At 51.7% G+C, this 14,866-nt stretch overlaps 1 protein-coding gene across 9 annotated transcripts in view; it reads left to right on the forward strand.

Annotated features, from left to right (window-relative positions):
- ANKHD1 (ankyrin repeat and KH domain containing 1) overlaps window positions 1-14,866 on the forward strand; it is a 104,566-nt gene that overhangs the window by 1,851 nt on the left and 87,849 nt on the right. For all 9 annotated transcript variants that reach the window (XM_068168072.1, XM_068168074.1, XM_068168073.1 and 6 more), the window contains exon 2: window positions 13,387-13,540. In XM_068168072.1, the coding sequence (XP_068024173.1) occupies window positions 13,387-13,540 (154 nt within the window). The remainder of the gene's footprint in view (window positions 1-13,386; window positions 13,541-14,866) is intronic.

The raw sequence follows: 14,866 nt of genomic DNA on the forward strand, positions 1-14,866 counted from the left end.
TGGGGGGCTGAGGGGCCTGCTGGAGGTGGAACAGGATGCAAGTAGTTTGTAAGAGTCCTCTCTCTAGGATATCTTTCCTGTTGCCTGTTACTATATCCTTGAAGACTGGAAGCAACAGTTAACAGGACCTGGGTGATGGGCTGGTGTGGCTGCATGGAGTGCTTGTAGCTCTTTACAGGATGGGCAGAGCTCTGCTTTGAAAGCTTATCCCCTTGGAACCCACCCTGTTATTTAAAGGATGGGAAGATCCAACAGCCAAGGTGTTTACTAAGCACCCCATTCATCTCTTGACTAATAGGGAGCACTGAGACAGCCTATTACAAACAGTGTGTCTGGGAGGTTGGCATCGAGGTCAGAAAAAAATGAAGGTTCCCAAACAGCTGTTAAAGTTACTCACTGGAAAAACATGGGAAAAGCCTCCTCTGAAATACATAATTAAAGGAGAAAAGGGGGGGGGGGGAAGACTTAAGACAGGTGGAGGATCTGGGCTAATCTCAAAGCCAGCATTGCCTGGGGAGCCCTTCTGCCTTGTGTGTCTGGTTGTGGAGGCTAGCCTGGGGAAGCAGCAGCAGCAGAGGTGGGAAGGATGTGCCTCCTGCCTGCATGACCTGGCTACAGCTGGGAGGACCAAGAGTCCACTGCAGTTTTTTTCCTGTGTGTGAGAGCTGAAGCAGCAGCTGCTGTCACACAGGCTGGTTGGGTTTGTGTGAGTGGTGGGCTGCTTGGTTGGGTTTGTTTGACTTTAAAACAACCAATTAAATCCAAATCCCTGGGATGGGACATGGCAGTTCTTGGGCAGCACTGCTCTGCCAACCTAGGGCTGTGGTCTTGTGCCTGGAGCTTGGTGTCTGCCTTCAGCTGTTAGCAGCTGAATTGCTGAGGGCTGGAAAGGACACTGAAAATAAAGTAAGCATTTGCCATGTGCCCCTTTGGGCCTTTACTCTTGTCTCTACTTTTGAAGGCATCAAAGCAATGGTCCAACATTCTGTAGGCTCTGCAGTGGCATTTGGGTTTTGGGTCCTTGCACTATTGTGAGTTCAATATGCAAAGTAATTGGATTGGTCAGGATGGTAGAGTAGGTAGAAGAGAAGATCACTGGGGCAGTGCTTGATGAAGAGTGTAATGAGGTGTTCAGAGTGAAAAGAGGGATCTGTTTTACCCCAACTTACTTGAAAATACTGCATGTCTCACCTCAGATCTTCAAGCACCTTCCAGCCCTGCCCCCATCTTCCAGGGGAAGATGAGAGAGAGCATCCTGCACTTATCCTGCCCTGCAGAACTGGGGGAGGGGGAATGGGAGCTGCCTGGTGTCCTAGCTGGGTGTGTGGCAGCTCATGGCAGCCACCAGCCTGCTGGGTGGGAAATTGGAGTCCCTGTGGAAGAGTTGTTGGGTCTGCAAGGGGGAATTTAAATGCATCCTTACAGAGCATTTTCTTGAACTACCAGTTAAAATTACCCCATGCAAATGGGAGCAGTTGCAAGCTGAAGCATGCCTTTGGGCATGGAGGACGGGGCTGGGAGGCCTGGTGCTGTGTCTGTGTCAACCAGGGGAAGCCATGGCTCTCCTGGGCATCTGGAGAAGCTCTCCCAGTGGTTGCAGCCTGAGAAATGAGGCAGTTTTGGCCTCCCTCTAAGTAGTTGCTTGCTTGGTTGGCATGCTTGATCAGGGTTTGGAGGCAGCCTGCAACTTCAGAGTGAGATTTTGGTGTGATTTGGAGTGTTACTGCCACTTCTGGTGAGTTTTGCTGGCACATAGAATCAGTCAGGGTTGGAAGGGACCACAAGGATCAGCCAGCTCCAACCCCCCTGCCATGGGCAGGGACACCCCACACTAGATCAGGCCTGGCCAGAGCCTCATCCAGCCTGGGCTTAAACACCTCCAGGGCTGGGGCCTCAACCCCCTCCCTGCACAACCCATTCCAGGGCTTCACCACTCTCATGGGGAAGAACTTCTCCTCACCTCCAGCTTCATTCCATCCCCCCTAGTCCTATCACTGCCTGAGATCCTGAGCAGTCCCTCCCCAGCCTTCCTGGAGCCCCCTGCAGATCCTGGAAGGCCACAATGAGGTCACCTCAGAGCCTTCTCTTCTCCAGACTGAACAGCTCCAACTCTTTCAGTCTGTCCTCACAGCAGAGCAGCTCCAGCCCTCTGCTCATCCTCCTGGCCCTGCTCTGGACACCTTCCAGCACCTCCATATCCCTCTTGCAATAGGGGCTGCAGATGGTGCCAAAGGTGTGAGTATTAAACTGCCTTCTGCACCTTCCCCCTGACCTGCAGACTTCACTGGTCTGATGAATAGTGTGTGCCTGTGAAGTCCATGGGGGCCCTGGTGTTTGAGGGCTCCTGGCCACAGAGCACCCAGGCTCTTACCAGCAACTGTCAGGGTGGAAAGCTGGGCAGCAGAAAGGGAGGGTTGAAAGCAGTGATGAATATGGCAGTGTCAGTGCTCACAGGCTGGTGTGGTTTGCTGATCTGTTGTAAATCAAGCAGGAGGAGCCAGCTGTGCTGACAGAAGTGCCAGCAGATCGTGGATCTGGGTGCACTAAGTGGCTCCTGGCAGCCAGCATGGAAGTGTAGCAAGTGCCTTGTGTTCTGTAGTCGGGCTGTTTGGAGGCCTTCAGTGGCAACTGCAGCTCGTCCTCCCCTTGGCTGTGGAGGCAGCTCAGCACTCTGCTTCCTTTCCTGCTTGCCTTACTTAAGCCTCTGCCTATTGCATAAGCCTCTGGGGATATTTACATAAAGCATAATTAAAAGTCAGACCCAACCTGCCTCCTGCCATGAGCAGAGCTGGATGGCCTGCACTCCAGAGCAGCTCAGGGCTTGGGGATTTTTGGCTGGGGCTTAGCCCACCCATCCCCACCCCAGGCTCGAGGCCTCTTGACTTTCAGCCTGGGCTCTGGATTCAGAGGCAACACTTCAGCACTTGGGTTGAAGTTGGCAAAGTAACCTGGTAAGGTTTCTCTGTTGGAGAACCTTCTCAGCCTGGCTTTGTGTCTCAGAGCTTTGGCTGTGGAGGGTGACTGAATGCTTGCACAGTTGAGTGCTCTGCTTTCTGTTTGGAGCAGTGCAAACAGCAGCATTCTCTCCACCCCAAGGAGCAGGATTCCAAAGAGGCTGGTGTGAGTTCTGGTGCTAGGCAGGAAAGCCTTTGCTCTGCAACATGGAAGCTTCAGTTTAGCTGTTGATGTTTTCCTTACTTTGCCCAGGTCTTCCTTCAGGAGCCATTCCCTGCTTGGGAAATGCAGAGGGTTCAGGGTTCCCAAAGTATTGAGGTGATGCTGAAGTGTGCAGGGAGCTGCTCAGTGGGGTGTCCTTTCCCAGTCTGGTTAGACTTCCAGCTGCCTTCTGGAAGAGGCTTGGCAGGTACCTCAGTAACTCTGAAAGTCTGGCCTGTGGTAGCCAGGACCAAGCTGCCTAGTGCTGGTTAATCCTGCCCATGTAAGAACACTTACAGATGGACTGATCTCTGAAGGCTCCTGCAGAAGTCAAACTTGCTTTCAGTGCAGCTTGACCCACTTGAGTGCCTGACCTAAAATAAATGTCAGCACCCATCTTCTGGTGCTGGCTGTAGGAATGCAACATGTGAAGCACTGCTGTGTGATCATATAAATGTGTAGAGCACCTCCTTGGGAAGGAAAGATTTACCCAGTTTAGCTGATCATCTATATTTAGTTGCCTGTCTGCACTTAGGTTTCAGCCAGTGGCAGTCAGAGGCAGGGGGAAGGCTTCACTGAGCACTAGCACAGGGCAGGACCAGGGCTGCCAAGCCTGTGTTCTGATTTAAGCTGGGGCTATCTAGCTGCTCACCTGGGGGCTTGAGGTTGGGATGCTCTCCTCCTTTCCTTGCTTGGGAGCAGCTGGAAGGACAGCTGGATCCTGCCCTTGCAGTGCTGGCCTGGGACATTCCCTTGGAAGAAGGGGAGGGATGGAGGGGAGGGGTGATGCCGGTGCTGCTGTTTCTCTGTGCATGTGTGGCCTGGCCTTGGGAAGTGGGAGCAGCCCCAGTGCAGTGCTGGCATGCCTGGGGGAGGAGGTGAACAGGGATTTAGACCCTGCAGGTGAGGATGCCTCACAGCTTTGATCCTAGCAGGCCATTTGAAGTTCCTTGTACATGTATAAAGATGTCATGGAAAGGGGAGGTGAAAGTGGCTCTGGATTTAGAGGAAAGGCAGCTCTGGCTTACACTGGAGAAGAAACCTTTCTTAGCTTTGTTTCCCCACTTAAAACTTCATGGAGCAAGGAAGAGGCTTCTGCATCTTGAGCAGCATTGCAGAGCTCAGTGTGTAAGCTCCAACCATCAGGCTTCAGGAGGGTGCTTGCATTTTCCTCCTGTGGATCCTTCCCTGCCAGCAGCCCTTGCACCATGCAAATGGCCCTGGTGTGAAGCTTATCTCCCCAGGGCTGCTGTAAGCAAAACCTGGGTGATTGATTCCAGTGCCTTTGTAAACTTGGGAGTTAGCTTAACTCAGGAGTTAAATTGAAGCTTTTCCATTGATACCTCATCTGACCTTGGTCTTCTGAGTGTCAGCCTAGAGTTCAAATCATACAAATGCTGGGGTCTGCAGCAACCTTGTTACTGCACTCAGTGTTATCAATCCTTGCTGCTTTCCTTCCAGTAAGAGGGAGGAAAACAGAGGTAAATATTTCTAGTCCAGGGTTCATTTAGTCAGGATCTGTGCTGGTCTGAGCTCTAACCTTTTGCTATACCTAATTTACCTTGGTCTGCCTTAGAGCAGCCTTACAGTACCTCAAAGGATCCTACTGGAAAGGGGCTTTCCATAAGGCTGTCTTGTGACATGACAAGGGGAAATGGTTTGAAGCTGAGGGAGAGCAGAGGTAGACTGGGTCTTGGGAAGCTCTTTAGTACGGGGAGACACTGGAAGAGGTTGCCCAGGGAGGTCATGAATGCCCCCTCCCTGGGGGTGTTGAAGCCCAGGTTGGATGAGGCCTTGAGCAGCTGACTGTAGTTGAGAGGTGTCCCTGCCCATGGTGGGGAGGCTGGGGTAGGTGATCTGAGCTCCCTTCCAGCCTGAGCCACTCTGTGAGTCTGTGACCTATGGATAGTTCCTGTACTCATCTTCCCCTTCCTGACTGCCAGCTCTCCTCTTTCCCTTGTGAAGGTGCAGGGGGTTCCCTTTGCACACTTCTGGAGCCATGCTGAGCCAATGAAATGTATCCTGTAAGAGGATGAGGTCTTCCTCTTGCCCTTGCAATTCATTACTCAAGAATATTGCCTTAGATTATTTATTGCCATTGGTTGGTTGAAGCTTCTGGGAAGGCTTCTCCATTTTTGCAGTGCTGTGCATGTTCTGCTCAAGTACACACAGAAAACCCCTGCTGCCCCCAGGCAGCTGCCCCTGTGCTGGGTTCTGCTACTTCTTAGCTGTTGTTCAGGGGCTGAGCCCACTGGCTCCTCCTTGCCTTTTGGTTTTAAGAGGGAGTCATACATCACTTTTATCAGACTCCTTTTCATCTCTGGCTTCCCCAGTGCACCCCAGAGTCTGAAGGGGTCTCAGGCTAGGGTCTGAGAAGGTTTGCCCATGGTTGAGTTGCTGTGTTGTGTTTGCCAGAATGCTGGTGGTGAGAAGGAATGTGTCTGAGCAGGGGGGCTGTTGAAAGTCATCTAACAGTGTACCTACCCTGCAGGAAAAATGCTTCCCTCTTTCCAAGTGAAAAGACAAAAGACCTGCTGATGAGCAGTGGGCCAGCTGAGTGGCACCTCTCTGCCTGTTGTAACCTCACAGGTGTTGGGCTCCAGCTAGGTCCATAAGCTCTTCTCATTCCCCTGCAGGAAAACACAGAGGTTACTAATTCACTAAGATTTTGTCCCCTACCCTCATTGAACTCCTCCAAAACCATGAACAAAAGTGATGTTGCCATGCAGCAGGCAGGTGCAAACTCAGCTGTGTATCAAAGCAAGGGAGAAGAGCTCATCAGTGGTCTTCTTCCAAGACCTGTGCCTCAATCTTGGTGGCTCCAGAGCATTCATTGCCTGCTCAGAGCAATGTTCAGCCTCAGTGTTCAGCCACAGCAGCCAGGGAGGAAAGGGAGTCTGTGAAGTGGGTACTTGACATGTAGAGTTTGTTAGGGTGAGGTCAATACCCTATGGGAAGGTGCATCTCTTAATGGTTGTTCTGAAAGAGCTACTGCTGCCTCTGGGGTTTTCAGTGGATGGGGAGCTGTGCTGTGCTACTGCTTGGGATGGTTTGGTTTAAGTGGCTCTCTGATGGGTCACTAGTTAGAATAGAACAGAATAGAATAGACCAGGTTGGAAGAGACCTTCAAGATCATCCTGTCCAACCTATCACCCAGCACCACCCAAACAACTAACCCATGGCACCCAGCACCCCAGCAAGTCTCCACCTGAACCCCTCCAGGGATGGGGACTCCACCACCTCCCCAGGCAGCCCATTCCCATGGGCAATCTCTCTCTCTCTGTGGAGAACTTCTTCCTCACCTCCAGCCTAAACCTCCCCTGGCACAGCCTGAGACTGTGTGCTCTTGTTCTGGTGCTGGTTGCCTGGGAGAAGAGACCAACCTCTGCCTGGCTACAACCTCCCTTCAGGGAGTTGTAGAGAGCAAGAAGGTCTCCCCTGAGCCTCCTCCTCTCCAGGCTAAGCAACCCCAGCTCCCTCAGCCTCTCCTCACAGGGCTGTGTTCCAAACCCCTCCCCAGCTTTCTTGTCCTTCTCTGGACTCCTTCCAGCAGCTCAACCTCCTTCCTAACCTGAGGGGCCCAGAACTGGACACAGGACTCCAGGTGTGGCCTAAGCAGTGCAGTGTACAGGGACAGAATGAGCTCCCTGCTCCTGCTGGCCACACTGTTCCTGCTGCAGGCCAGGATGGCCTTGGCCCTCCTGGCTGCCTGGGCACACTGCAGGCTCATGTTCAGCCTGCTCTCTCCCAGCACCCCCAGATCTCTCTCTGCTGGCTCTGCAGTGGTGGAGCATGCACCAACCTGCTCCTACAGGTTTGGCTGCAGCTAGCCTCAACGCCAGCAGGAAGCCCAAAGTGATTTTCAGTTTGGAGTAAGCCTCTGGAGAATGGGAAGTTAATTAATCACTCTGAATGTTTAGATTCATTGCTGTCTGAAGCATACAGGCTGGCTTGGGAGCAGATTATTGAATTACCAGGCTGGACTATGTTCATGGAATCCACTTGTGTGGGTTTTGTAAGCACCTGCCCCTTTGGACTGAGGAGGTCACCGAGGTGCTCTGAACGCTCGCCCTGCTGCAGGGGTGTGAGCAAACAAAGGCATTTGGCCATCTTCATTTTGAAGTTTCTTCACTTTGGTTTAATCCCTGGGATGCAATGCTTGAGCAGGAATCCCAGCTGGAAGCTCTGCCCCAGTCCTGGTTTATACTCTGCTAAATCAGAGTGTTGAGTTCTGCTGGCCCTCTCCTGGCTTGAGGGGAGGAGAGGAGGACTGCAGGGCTGTTAGGTTAGGAACAGTGCAGGGCAGGAGAGAATCCTGAAGCATGTGGAGGAGATGGAGCCCTGGAAACATGATTTAGAGCAGCTCAAGAGGATGTTGGATTTGTTTTGCTGCAGGTTTCAACTACTGGCCATAGTGTTGAGAACAGAGCAGTGACTTGTGGTACCAAGTTGAGACCCTTTGCTGGGGCCAGCCTGAGCAGAGGGGAGCTGCCACCCAGGTGTCAGGCCTGCCATTGCTAGTTGTCTCTCCTATCGGTCTAGCCAGCTGAGGTTAATGCTGAGGTCAGTTGGAGTGTCCACTCACACACCTGGAACAGCACAGAGTTCTGTGAGTGTGAGACTGTCAGAGGCACTTCCCTCCCCACCAAGGAGGAAGCACAGGGCTGCCTCCCTCTTTATTTACCCTGTGTCTATAGCAGTGTTTGCCAAACAAAGCTGTTTGGAGCTGAACTTCTCACAGCCCAGCTCCTATAGCTGCTTGTTTCCCTAGCTGATAATTGCTTGATTTATACAGAGTAAAGGCTGGCCTTTGGCTGATCCTGACTCAAGTTATTAAACTGCCCATTGGAGTTGGAGCTAAATCGATTTGCAGCCCTCCTCTCCCTCACCCTCTCGATCTAATTTGCTGCCTAGGAAGCTGCTGCTGTAGGCTAAGCTGAGGCAGGTGGGGGGCTGTGGGCTGTGCTGCCTCCCAGGGAGCTGAGCTGATGGCTTGGTATTCCCAGAGGAATGATGCTCCATCAGGTGCCTTTGTGAACCCAGGAAAGTCATTGGAGTGGTGGAAAGTTCTTTGCTTCTCTCCATGTTTTCTACCTCTTGGATGTGTTAAATCAGTCTGTAAGGTGTCTGAGAGCTGCCTGGCTTGTCACAAGGTGAGCAGTGACTGGAAACGATGCTGCAGGTGCTGTTCCAACCTGGCCTCCTCTATTCTGTTCTTCCTTCATTCTCCCTCGAGGTGCTGCTGTCCCTGAGCACCCTGTGACTCCCCTTAGCTGTTAGGGTGCTTGGGTACTACAGGATCCACAAGGGTGGCACTGGAAGGTGAGCTCTTGGTGGTTCACAGATCTTTGTGGCTTCTGCCTTCTGGGACTGAAACTTTTTGTTTTAAACTGCAAAAACTACCTCCAGAACTTAGAGTTCCAGCCCTGATAGAGCAGGAGTGGTCCTCTGTCCCTAATGATGGCTGCATTGCTGTTTACATCAGTTGCATGTTGTTGCTATGGAATGACTCTGAAGTACTCCTGCTGTACCTAATAACAAAGTTCTAAGCCCAGGCTGGATGAAGCTCTGGCCAGCCTGATCTAGTGTGGGGTGTCCCTGCCCATGGCAGGGGGGTTGGAACTGGCTGATCCTTGTGGTCCCTTCCAACCCTGAATGATACTATGATACTATGATACTCCTCTGGAGCATTTCTTTCCCTTCTCCAGCTCTGAGGTGCCAACAAAGGGCAATGGGCTGAGCTTCCCCTGAAAGCTTTTGTGGAGACAGCTCCATTAGTCTGTGGCTTTTCTCCTTCCTTTCCACCATCTCTTGAAACTGAAATGAGAATGCTGGGAAGATACCTTAAGTAGGAGCAAAAACGTGTGGCTGGCTAGGAAGGAGCTATTTCACTGGCAGTGGAGCAAAGGCAGATGTTCTGCTGGTGTGAAGAGGCTCCCCCAGGGATGTGGTGGATGCACTTGTCATGAGAAGCTCCTAGGAGTGCCATGTCAGTGACTAAAGTTTTGCATTTGACTTTCTCCTTGGAGGAATTATTTTTGATAGTCTTGAAGTTGATGCTCTTTATCTGTGTGGAGTTCAAAAGGGGCTTGATGTCAAAGCTGAAACACAAACTCGTTTTCAGCCTTAATTTAGGGTCCTGTCAGCTCTCCCCCAGACTGACAGAGCAAGACTGGAAGTAGTCACAGAATCATGGAATTAGCCAGGTTGGAAGAGACCTCCAAGATCATCCACTTCAACCTATCCCCCAGCCCTACCCAATCAACCAGACCATGGCTCTGAGTGCCTCATCCAGGCTGTTCTCAAAGATCTCCAGGGACAGCGACTCCACCACCACCCTGGGCGGCCCATTCCAATGGCAAATCTCTCTCTCTGGGAAGAACTTCTTCCTAACATCCAGCCTGAACCTCCCCTGGCACAGCTTGAGACTGTGTCCTCTTGTTCTGGTGCTGGCTGCCTGGGAGAACAGACCTGCCCTGGGAGCCATGGTTTAGTTGTCAGGAGGTGTTAGGTATTAGGTGATAGGTTGGGCTTGATGATCTCTGAGATCTTTTCCGACCTGGTTGATTCTGTGATGATTCTGTGCTGAAGCAGGCATTTATTTGTGGAGTAGGTAGGGGTTTAGGAGCCCTAGTGCAGGGCTCAGGTTCTCATTTGCAGTCACTCCACAAGCTCAGAGCAAGGAGCATCATTGTCCCAGGAAAACAAAGGGTTTGGTAGCAGCTTTGTCTCTCCTAGCCTGACTTCTGGTAGGGATGGTCTTGCAGAAGTACTGCTTTGGGACAGGTGGAAGAGGGTCGAATGAGCTGTCCCTGCTGCTGCCCTTGCTTGCAGTAGGCAGAAGAGCAGTCTGGTACAGCTACAGCAGGAAGCTCTTCCTTCCACCCCCTGTAGCCTCTGTCAGCAGCAGGCTGCTGCGAGCAGGCCCAGTCTATTCTGGGAAACGTGGAGAGAAGGACTGTTCTCTCTCTGCCCAGGTGTGCAGCACAGGAAAACCTGCTTACACCTGCTAAGAGATGTGTCTGTAAGGCTCTCTTTGCCCACCTTGGAAGAGCTGCTGGTGGCAGTGGTGATGCCAGTGCTTGCCAAGTCGCCTTTCACAGCCCTGACCTGAGGTAAACTCGGTCATGGTGTTAACATACGAATGCCGGTGTAGCCGAGCCCAGAGCGGTGCGAATGGAGCTGCTGTGGAGGGAGGAGCCAGCGGTGTAAGTGGAGACGCAGAGCTGCGAGGCTGCTGCAGCCCTTGGCAGGGCTTCAGCCGAGCTCCATCGCTGCCGTGAAGCCCTGCGGGGCGAGGTGCGCGGCTGAGCGGTGCGCGGCTGAGCAGCGCCCTGCCCTCCCGTCCCCTGCGGCTGGCAGCGGCTGGGGGCTTTGCCTGGGAGTTCCTCCTCCTCGCAGTTGTTTGGTCTTGTCTTGCATCCATGTGGTCCTAATGAGCCTTACCAAGTAAGATGCTTATTAACTGCCCAAAGCAGCTCTCAAAATAATCCAGAAATAGCACTGGGGCTGTTTACTCTCTCACTCTGCTGCAGAGCTGATTAGGCCACAGCAGAGGGCCTAAATTTTGCCACATGAACAGTGCAGTAAGTCTTCCAGGAATGCCAACATGAAATCTGTTGGCTTATTTTGGTTATTTAATGGTTGGGGCTTGTTTATTTATTTATTCCCTCCCCAAAGTTTATTTCTGTTGGAAAAAAAAAGTAAAATGTATTTGGTCTGCTTAGGGTACTTTGATTTTTCTTTTTGTTTGATCTATAATTGGTATTTTAAAAGCAATTATTAATATCACTGCAGAGCCTTCTGCTCACAGGAGACATCTAGGATAGGATAGAAGAATAGGATAGAATAGGACAAATCAGGTTGGAAGAGACCTTCAAGATCAAGTCCAACCTATCATCCAACACCACCCAACCAACTAACCCATGGCACCAAGCACCCCAATGAGTCTCGTCCTGAACACCTCCAGGGATGGGGACTCCACCACCTCCCCAGGCAGCCCATTCCCATGGCCAATCTCTCTCTCTGTGGAGAACTTCCTCCTAACCTCCAGCCATCTGGCTGATCAGGTGATTTTGTGCTCTGTTACAGTCATCATCCTCCCCAGCCTTGTCTTGGTGTGGGAGAATCTGCCTTGATTTGCAGGAGTGTCAGACAATCTGATCTGAAATGCATTGGAGCTTGTGGGAGCCTGGCCCTGGTGCAGCTGGAGCGCTTTGCATGTGGATTTGCAGTATCATAGCATCAGTCAGGGTTGGAAGGGACCACAAGGATCAGCCAGACCCAACCCCCCTGCCATGGGCAGGGACACCCCACACTAGATCAGCCTGCCCAGAGCCTCATCCAGCCTGGCCTTAAACACCTCCAGCGACAGGGCCCCAACCACCTCCCTGGACAACACATCCCAGGGCTTCACCACTCTTCTGGGGAAGAACTTCCTCCTTAAGCTCTTGCTGAAGAGTCAAACCAAGCTCAAAATCGTTGCTCAGCATGTGCAGGGAGAATGCAGGCAGGCAGCTGCCTCCTCTTGCTGTGTTACAAACCCAAGATGTACGCACTGGGAGTGAGGCAAGCTTTGTGTGAGGCTTGAAATGTGCAAGGTCTGGGGAAGTGCAGTTTGCAGATGTGAGGAACTACTGAAGGGCAGTGAAGAGCTGAACAGAACACTCCACTGCTGTGCAGCTTGTACCCTAGGAGGTGGGTCTGTACCTCACTGAGAAGTGGTGTTTGCATCCTTGTGGCCTTCCAGTGTCTGCAGGGGGCTCCAGGAAGGCTGGGGAGGGACTGCTCAGGATCTCAGGCAGTGATGGGACTAGGGGGAATGGAATGAAGCTGGAGGTGGGGAGATTCAGGCTGGAGGGGAGGAGGAAGTTCTTCCCTATGAGAGTGGTGAAGCCCTGGAATGGGTTGTCCCGGGAGGGGCTTGGGCAGTTCCATGGGCACCCCAGACTGGCCTGGGCACCAGGAGGAACGTTACAGAGCATTTACCTATCAAAAAGGGGAAGAAATTCACCACAGTTGCTCTTGAACAGCTGTGTGCAGCTCTCCAGGCTCCTGTTCACGTTCCTCACATCATGGGGCACTTCAGGACTTTGCAGGTGGCTTGATTTGATCTTTTGAGAGTATAAACTATCCCTTTTTTAAGGTGGTGTTTGATGGGGCTGGATGTGATGGCAGCTTATGGCTGTCCCCAGGGGGAGAGGGGAAAACACTGGGAGGAAACCTGGAGGGTGAGGCTAGGGCATAAAGTGGGAAAGGGCAGCTGTGGATGTGTATTGCCTGTGTCTCATTTCCATGGTGTACTTAAGGCGTTGATGGTGTTGAGCAGGTATTTTGAAATGTTTTTATCAGACAGTATTAGAATAGAATAGAATAGAATAGGCCAGGCCAGGCTGGGAGAGACCTTCAAGATCATCGCTTGCAATTGCCTGAACTTGGGGCAGATTCTGAAAGGTGGTTGTGCTCTCATTAGGCTGTGACTCAGGTATCCTCCTTGTTTACTCTGGCAAGCTCTCCTAAACCTCCAGTGTGTGTTGAGAAATTCTCTGAGCTTCTCTTCAGAGCTGATGTGGGGCAGCATTGTTGCTGCTGTGCTGGGATGCCTGCTTGCTTCCTTGTCCTGTGTGTGGAAGACCTCGGTGACTGAGTGCTGCCATGTGCCAGCTTGGACAGGGGTGTGTTGGGGTTGAATTCTAGTCAGCTGCTGTGCTTCTCCTCAAACCAAACAAACTCCTTACGCTGCAATGGTTGAAATTGCTTCAAAAATAGAACTGAAAGGCATCTAGGGAAACCATTCAGTTCCTCCCTGGCTCTCAGGTTCAGCCACACCGAAGTCATTAGTGGTGGCAGGGTGGGCAGAGTTCTGGTGGCAGAGGAGCTGCAGCCTCTTCTGGCAGCCTCCTTTGCTGGCTGGTTGTACAGACAGGCAGAACACTTTTTTCCCAGTGTTTAATCTGAGTTGTCCTTGCTGTACTTCAGGGTCTTGTTAATGGTAATTTTCACAAGAAACTGTCTCTCATGTTGATTCTTTCTCCCCTCCTCTTCTGTGCTGTGAGGTCCCTTTTGGGTGAGCTGAGCAGATGGGTGTTAAACTCGTGCCCCGGTTTTGTTGTGGGCTTGGTGGGTGCTGTGGGTTTGGTTTGGGTGTCCCCCCCCTCCCCTTGCTAATGTTTTATATGTAGTATAAAAGCTTCAGAAATGGTGAAAGTCTCTTTCTGCCTTGTCCAATAGGTTGAATCATTTATTTTGGACCAAGAAGACCTTGATAACCCGGTGCTGAAAACCACGTCCGAGTTGTTCCTGTCGAGCGCCGCCGAAGGCGCGGACTTGAGGACTGTGGATCCAGAAACCCAAGCAAGACTGGAAGCCTTACTGGAAGCAGCAGGTACTTTCTGTGGTTCATGTCTCAGCCTTCCTTGCACACAGATCTGTCAGTCTGTAAATTCTGACCTCAGGAAGGCAGGCACAGATCTGGAAGTTTCCCGTGGTGGTGGGGAGCGCGGGAGCAGGGAGGATGAGCTGATCACCCTTGCAGGTGTTGAGAGTTGCTCTGCCCACAGTTTCTGTCCACACACAGCTAGAAAAGTTCATTTGAATGAAGTGGGATCTCCCTGACCAGAGCAGATTGTGAGCTACTAGTGGAAGGATTAAAGGGGAGAGAGTGGCAGGAAGCAGGCTTGCTAAAATGAGGTTTGGGGTTTGTGTGTGGTTTTTTTTTTCCCTTCACTGTTGAATTCTGAATTACTCCAGAAATTGCAGGTGAAATACTTGCTGCTCCAGCTTGACTTGCACAAAACCTATTGCTCCTTCATGTAGTTCTGAGGTATTACACATCCTTCATGTTCATGCTTCAGAACCAGGCTAGGTAACACAGTGCCCCTGCATTTGTTGCTTTTCTAGGGGAAGCTTGACTGATCTAAGTCTTTCTCAGGTTTGTGACTTGAGTGCTTGCAGTGGGTTTGAAAATCCCTTCAGTTTCAAAATTCCAAGGGCAAAAGGATGTAAAAACCAAGCTTTGAAATGAGTCCTGTTTGATCCTTGTGGGTGCATACTTGGACCAGTAGCAGTGTGCTGAAGTTGTAGCTTCAAACACCCTGAAGAGCTAGACAGAACAGCATTCATGTGCAGGTGTTTGGAAGTAAACCTGTGTACAGTCCTGCAGCAGAAATGTGTTCTGAGGAGGCAGAGGTGGAAAGGAGCTGGGGCTCTGGGCTGTCTCTGGAGATTGAACACTGCCCCCCACTTAGGGCACAGCAGCTTTTGGAGTTGCAAGAGCCTAGTTAAAGGTGGTCCCCTAAAATGGTTCTGAGCTCATGGAATGCTTGGGGTCTGAGCTCTGGCTTGCAGGGAAGATGGACTGCTGCTGGGCTACTCTGACACCAAGGGCAGTTGGATACTCTGATCCCTTCTTCAGCAGGTTGAGAATGTTTCCCTGATGTGTCCTGGGTGCCACAAACTGCCAGCCCAGCTGTCTGGTGGCCAGGCTGGGGAGGGCAGGCAGCCTCTGTGCTAGGTGGGGCTGAGGTGTTCAAAGTGATTTCGTGGTGCTGGAGAAATCTAGGCTGTGCCATGACTTTTCCTCATGCCTGGGAGGATGCTTCCTTTAGGCTTCCAACCAGTAGCTGGACACTTGTCCTTAGGATTAGGCTATTTGGTTTTAGTTTGTTTCTGTGCTCTGAGTCCCTGGGCCCTTGGATGAGGGCTGTAGCAA

This window comes from Melanerpes formicivorus, unplaced genomic scaffold (genome assembly GCF_026170545.1).
Source record: "Melanerpes formicivorus ecotype bairdi unplaced genomic scaffold, bMelFor1.0.p_v2 SCAF_130, whole genome shotgun sequence".
Taxonomy (NCBI): domain Eukaryota; kingdom Metazoa; phylum Chordata; class Aves; order Piciformes; family Picidae; genus Melanerpes; species Melanerpes formicivorus.